Source organism: Macrobrachium rosenbergii, unplaced genomic scaffold, assembly GCF_040412425.1.
Source record: "Macrobrachium rosenbergii isolate ZJJX-2024 unplaced genomic scaffold, ASM4041242v1 13875, whole genome shotgun sequence".
Classification (NCBI taxonomy): domain Eukaryota; kingdom Metazoa; phylum Arthropoda; class Malacostraca; order Decapoda; family Palaemonidae; genus Macrobrachium; species Macrobrachium rosenbergii.
The window spans coordinates 3058786-3066285 of NW_027100719.1; the positions used below are offsets into that span (position 1 = coordinate 3058786).

Consider the following 7500-nt stretch of genomic DNA (forward strand, 5'->3'; position numbering starts at 1 on the left):
GACATAGGGGAAGCTGTCATAAAATTCTAGTTTTGGTACAGTAGGATATTTTACTGGCGGGGAGAAGTAATTGTTAAGTACTTTTCGGCAAATCTTATTGACAAAATTAGCAGGAAAACAGTTGTTTTTAAAAAACTTTGCTAAGAATATATATTCCCTGTGAAACATGTCCCAGTTAGAAGTAAGCCATAAAGCTCTGTGGAATAATGTGTAAAAAGAATTAAGTTTAAAATTAAAGTAGCATGAACTATAGAAATTCGAGCCCAATCTGGTAAAAGTTAACCTGATTCCTAAAAATCCCTTAACCATCCGCTCTCTGTTTCAGTTCAAGGATCGTCTGTGCCCTTTCATGTCCTCTTGTGTGGTGTATCAATATACTTGCCCCAGGTGTAACTCGGGGATTTATGTGGGATCCACACGGAGGCTGCTGTAGGTGCGCAACGATTGTCTTAGAGGGATCAGTTTCCAGACAGGCAGCAGACTTACGAACCCGGAGCATTCCAATATAAGAACTCATGCTAAAAGTTGCAAAACATATATTGAAAATAAAGATTTTAAAATCATCAGACAAACACCCAACACTCAGGAATTACCCATTTTAGAGTCCTTACTGATCAAACAACTGGTTCCCCCATTAAACACGCAGTCGCCAGCCACTCCCCTTTTCTTGTCTTAAGGTGTCTTTACCTCTTTTTTAATTGTTAGTTTCTTTCCATTTATGTTTCTTTTACTCTGGTGGAAGGTTGGTCCAATAGTTTGTATATTTTAATATATCTTGTTTTAAATGTATATTTTTAAGTGTAAAAAATTTTCAGTTTGAGTTTTATGTTAATTATGTGTTGTTTTTATCTATTTTAGAGCCCTTGAAGATGTGATTATAATATGAGAATTGCGAAACGTCGGGAAATAAATATGTACAAGAAGAGCAATTTTTAATTGTCCAGCATACATGTTGTATATGACGGCTATGCCACTCCACACGATTATATATATATATATATATATATATATATATATATATATATATATATATATATATATATATATATTATATATAATATATATCCTATCATTATGTTGTAATACTATAACTCTATCATTATGTAGTAACTAATAACCCACCTATTATGTATATGCTGGTAGCGCCATCTATTGGTTGGTTTTTGTACCATACATAGTGTATGAAATTACCTCCTGTTTTTCCTTTGTGGAATCCTTGGAAATGTTAACTTCCAAACTCATTACAACTATGTCTTTGAGTTCATTACCCGGTGGCTTATGATTCTTTTGTTCATTACAGTTATTAAGTGGTTATTTGTAATTATTGTTGAAATATTCTTAAGTTAGTTAAAATAAGTAAAATTCTTGTTTAATTTAAGTTTTGGTTTGTTAATGCACCTCATAAATTTACTTTACGCTACATAAGTGTTGTCCTCATCACTTGGAGTTAATGAATGGTTCAAGTGGAAAGTTTAATCAGTGACAAATTGGGGGCCTGACTGGGATCTACTTACGTTTTCGTTACGCTTACGCTCGATCTTGATGGATTGTGATATTCACTTTGTTGTTTCTCCGTGATGATGGACAACATGAGTGTAGTGTATTAGCGATACTTTGTAAGTTTATAATACGAACTACCACCGGATAGTGTTCTCCAGCGCGCTCACACTTTCACATACAAGAATGTCGTGTAGGTACACAATATCTTAGGCATGCATCGGGATTTTGGAGGACGGGCAGGCAGAGTAATGGCATCCTTTTATTCGTCATTCTTTTAACCCTCGACTCTGTCGACTACCATCGCTTAGCGATATCTTCATAGTCGCCCCAACTTCGCCGAGGCGCTTCGAGGCATTCAAAACCTCACCTTAAGGAATTAAAATTCCTTCCATAGGAACCTATGTTCCTCCTAAACAGGTTACGACCCTTGCTCTTTAAAGGATTCAGTCTATGAATGATAATACCGCGTCGTCAGGAACCTCACTTCCTAGTTCGATGGCCAATTAAAGGTTTATTCCTTGTTCAGGTAACAGTTGGTACCTTGTAATTACTTCATTTAGAATCTGTTTCATTCTGTATTAATGGTGAATTGTTTTTATTGAATTTTTGAAAAATTGCTTATAGCAAATGCTCCTTCATTTAAAAGGGAATTACTGTCTGGCTGTCAATTGTATTCCGTGCTTCATTTAATGATTGTTACAGTAATTCGTGATTTATGGGTGCCTTCACACCATTATATTTTTTTTTAACAAATGGCCTAAAGTTTTGACATTTGGTGGTTACATGAGCTTGTGTATGGTAGTGCAGTTTCATGTGAACTGTTCATTTTAATATTTTCTTGTCAGTACTGAAAGATGCCTTTTGATCTTGAAAAATTTTTAAGTGCTCCCAGGGAACACCTGAATACACTACGGGAAGCCAAGAAAGACCAGCTTCGCCAAATAGCTGAAAGGGCAAGGATAACTGTAAGTCATGCTGTTGTGAAAGCTGAACTATTGGGGAAGATTTTAGACTTCTTGGTACATAGTGGAAACATTACAGAAGAAGAGGCTCTTCCCTTAAGGCCTCTAACACTAGAACGAGGTGCTATTCGTAAAGTTACGACGACTGAAGACCCAGAGTTAGTGAAATAGAGACTTCAACTTGAACTACAGCAGCGAACAGTAGAAGCTGCAAATGCTGCAGCAGCAGCAGAACAAAAAAGGGTAGAAGCTGCAAGCCTAATTGCAGAAACTGAGCAAAGACGACTTGAACTAGAAAGAAAAGAGAGAGTTCAGTTGGAAAAGGAACTATCAGCCATAAGGCTGGAAGAAAGGTTAGCAGAGAAGCAGTTACCCGAGGCTTTTGATCTTGGCAAAGCACGCAAACTCCTACCTGTCTTCAATGAAAAAGACCCTGATGTATTTTTCATTACTTTTGAAAACACTGCAACGTCTCTCAACTGGTCTAAAACTGCCATTTTAGATGCTTACAGTGTGACAGCAGAAGGGTACAGACAAATCTTTCGACAAACTTTGAAGAGCCAAGCACAAACTTATCTGGAGTTTTTCACACTGAAGTTGAAGCAGTTTAATAAATGGTTGGATAAGGAACAAATAGCTACATTGGAACAATTGAAGAATTTAATAGTTTTGGAGGAATTCCTAAGGTGTATTCCAGCTAATGTGTCAATGTTTATTAGAGAAAAACAAGAAAAAGATGGAAAATGGGCTGACCTATTAGCTGATGATTACCATCTCATTCATAAACATAAACCACAGTTGTCCTCCCCTTCATCTGCCACTCAAGTTTGTACTTTTTGTAAGAAAGAAGGACATCATATCAAAGACTGTCCTAGCCCCAAATGCAAAGCATCTCATGGTAAGGCTTCTCTTAATGCTTTTCAACAGGGACACAAGTCAGGGACCACTGCAAATAAAACTACACTTCACTGTGCTCAACCTCTATCAGACTTTTCAGCATTTATATATCCTGGTAAAGTTAATGATATTCCAGTGCAAATTTTGAGAGATACAGGGTCATCTCAAACTATCATTAGCTCAAAGTTAAAAGATTTAGCCCAACCAACAGATCAATATGTAACTGTCACAGATTTGACTTGTCAAAGGGTTTTGCCCATTGCACAGATTTCTCTTGAATGTCCTTATTTTAAAGGTTCTACTAATATTGCCTTGTTGGATTCTGACCTGCCTTGGAAGAATATAGACATGATACTTGGTAATGACCTGGCTCAAACTAACAGTACTCCTAGTCTTATCATCACTCAGCCTGAAGTAGTGATCGAGAAAGCTAGCCAAGTGGTGTTTTCTCCTGGGACAGAGCTTCCCTGTCAAGTAGTCACCAGGTCTGCAACTTCAGTTCCTCCTAAAGAGACGAAACCCACAGGTAAGGTAGATCCAAGTACTTTGAGTAAAAAAGTCATTGCTGATATTGTTGATATTCCCTCAGATGAATTTGTACAGTATCAGAAGTCTGATGATAGTTTAAAAGATTATTTTGATAAAGTAAAAGACAATGCTGATGAAAATAAGTTACCGTATTTTTTATCTTGATAATAACATCCTTATGAGATGTTACAGACCTCTGAAGATTGCAGGACAAAATTCCTGGCATGATATTTATCAGCTTGTAGTTCCTTCTAATCTTCGTACAGCTTTATTGGATCTTGCTCATTCAGCAGAGTCTCATCTAGGCATTTCCAAAGCCTATAAGCATTTATTGGAAGATTACTACTGGCCTGGTATGAAAGCTGATGTAAAACGCCACATAGAATCTTGCCATCCGTGCCAGGTAACGGGTAAACCTAATCAGAAAATACCACCCGCACCATTAGTTCCTATTACGGTACCTAATTCTGCTTTTGAAAAGGTAATTGTAGATTGTGTTGGTCCACTTCCCAAAACTAAAAAGCAAAACGAGTACATCTTAACTGTGCTGTGTCCAACTACTAGATTTCCTTTAGCCAAACTACTAGATTTCCTTTAGCCATAGCTATTAAAAACATATCTGCCAAAACAATTATTGCTAATCTCCTTAAAATATTCACCGTCTTTGGTTTCCCTAAGGAACTGCAGTGTGACCAGGGGACAAACTTCACTAGTGATTTATTTAAGCAAACTTTAAAGCAGTTCAACATCTCCCATATTTTTGCTTCAGCATATCACCCACAAACGAATGGAGCCCTCGAACGGGTACATCAGACCATTAAAAGTCTCCTGCGCAAGTACATGTATGAAACTCGGCGAGATTGGGAGGAAGACCTGGATCTCCTTATGTATGTACTTAGGAGTACACCTAATGAGTTGACTGAAATTTCCCCCTTCGAGATGATGTTTGGCCGAAGACCCAGGACAAACCTAAGCATGGTGAAAGAAAACATCTTAAGAGGTGCTTATAAAGACCAGCAAGTAAGTATTCCTCAATACCTTCAAAGTCTTAAGGACAAACTTAACCTTATTTATGAATTTGCCAATCAGAATTTAACAAACAGTCAAATTCGTATGAAAAACCATTATGATAAAAAGGCCAAATTCAGAACTTTTAAAGTAGGAGATGATGTACTTGTGTATCGACCAGTTCCAGGAGCTCCATTAAGAGAAAAATTTATGGGTTCTTATAAAATCACCAAAAGGGTCTCTAAAACGACTTATGCAATTGAAACTCCAGATAAAAGGAAACCTAGCCAGCTAGTGCACATTAATCTTATAAAACCATACCAATCTGCAACGATTTCTCCACAGGTAGTTCACCTGATAAGTAAAGGGACTGATCACTTTGCTCAAAACTTAAGGATGACAACTGCTCCCATCAAGGAGACTTCTATACAGAAAACCCCAGTGACTGAGGCAGTTGATATGAAATGTATCTCTCCTCTAGAACCAGACGAGGAAGAAACTTTGGCCCATAATTATATTTTGTCGTGGAAAGATGCTAGTAATTCACATATTCTTTCTCTCCTTTCACAGTATCTTAGTCATCTCCCTAAGGTGGAAAGAGAAGAACTGGAGGCTGTTCTGAAGTCTTATCCTGCTATATGTTCAGACACTCCTGTTTGCTGTAATTTGGTGGAACATGATGTTGTGCTAGAACCCAACACCAGTCCTGTTCGTCAACCTTTTTATCGGGTGTCCCATCGTTTATTACCAACCTTGAAGGCTGAGGTTGAGTATTTATAAAACTAGATTTGGCTGCACCAAGTAAGTCTCCTTGGGCATCACCTTGTATTTTAGTCAAAAAGCATGACAATTTCTATCGTACGTGTACAGATTATAGAAAGGTTAATTCTGTAACAGTTAAGGATGCTTATCCATTACCTAGAATTGCAGATATTATTGACTCTGTGAGTAATTCTAAATATCTTACCCAGATTGACCTTTTGAAGGGTTATTATCAAATTAAATTAACAGATAGGGCAAAAGAGATTTCAGCCTTTATAACACCTTTCGGTCTCTTTGAATACAAAGTTTTACCATTTGGGATGACTAATGCTCCATCTACATTCCAAAGAATGGTCCATGAAGTCATACGAGGTTTGGAGGGCGTGTATGCTTATTTGGACGACATAGTGATTGCTAGTAACACCTGGGACAAACATCTCAAGACCTTGAAAGAACTCTTCAAAAGACTCCTGGAAGCTAACCTCGGTATTAATTTAGCTAAGAGTTTGTTTGGTAAGGCAAAGGTTACATACCTGGGTCATGTCATTGGCAGTGGCTCCATATTACCCAAGGATAGAAATGTAAAGGCAATAACTTCATTTCCCACTCCTAGTGATAAAAAAGAACTCAAAACATTCCTAGGTATGGTATCATATTATTCAAAATTTTGTCCTAACTTTGCCATCATAACTTCTCCTTTACATGCCTTAACATTAAGCAAAGTAAGGTTTCACTGGACTCAGGATTACAAGAAGGCCTTCCAGCAGCTAAAGTTATTCATGACTTCATCTCCATTGTTGCAAGCTCCTAATCTTGCTAAACCTTTTTTCATACAGTTAGATGCTTGTAATACAGGCTTTGACGGTGTCCTACTGCAAGAAATAAATAATGGAACCAGTACTTTTCCTCCTTTGCTAGAACGACTGCTGCCTATATCTTATTACTCTGGAGCATTCAAAGGCACTCAACTAGGATGGCCTACGATCGAGAAAGAACTGTTTAGCATAGTTGCAACTGTCCTTCATTTTCGTCCGTATCTGGAAGGAGCTGAAAGTGTCGTAATCTACACCGACCACAAGCCCCTTACTTTTTTAGAAAGGGCCAAGCTTACCAACAAGAAACTTCTTTGATGGTCATACATACTGTCTACATACAACATTAAGATCCACAGCATTCGAGGGTCAAGCAACACTATTGCAGACTCATTATCACGCCTTGGTCAGAAATGAAAATGTCACAGTAATTTCACTCCTAACAGTGGGGGACTATGATAACCCTCCTATCATTATGTTGTAATACTATAACTCTATCATTATGTAGTAACTAATAACCCACCTATTATGTATATGCTGGTAGCGCCATCTATTGGTTGGTTTTTGTACCATACATAGTGTATGAAATTACCTCCTGTTTTTCCCTTGTGGAATCCTTGGAAATGTTAACTTCCAAACTCATTACAACTATGTCTTTGAGTTCATTACCCGGTGGCTTACGGTTCTTTTGTTCATTACAGTTATTAAGTGGTTATTTGAAATTATTGTTGAAATATTCTTAAGTTAGTTAAAATAAGTAAAATCGTGTCAAAGGTTCGTGTCCCGACGATACCAATTCATTTATCACTTATATAAATTCCTTCGGCGACAATTCTCCATCGGAGATATTCCCGAGTAGCGTGAGGTGATATTTGATATTTTAGCTTCATGATTATATATATATATATATATATATATATGATTATATATATATATATATATATATATATATATATATATATATATATATAAATATATATAATGTATATATGTATATATGTATGTATATATATATATATATATATATATAT

General features: G+C 36.8%; 1 protein-coding gene across 1 annotated transcript; it reads left to right on the top strand.

Moving 5' to 3' along the window:
• The first annotated feature begins 2354 nt into the window (after positions 1–2354).
• On the top strand, positions 2355–6787 carry LOC136837873 (uncharacterized). Its single transcript, XM_067102759.1, has 5 exons — positions 2355–2465; positions 2655–3885; positions 4154–4368; positions 4566–5660; positions 5867–6787. Exons 1-5 carry the CDS (start codon positions 2355–2357, stop codon positions 6785–6787), a joined length of 3573 nt encoding a protein of 1190 aa, XP_066958860.1.
• The last annotated feature ends 713 nt before the right edge of the window (positions 6788–7500 follow it).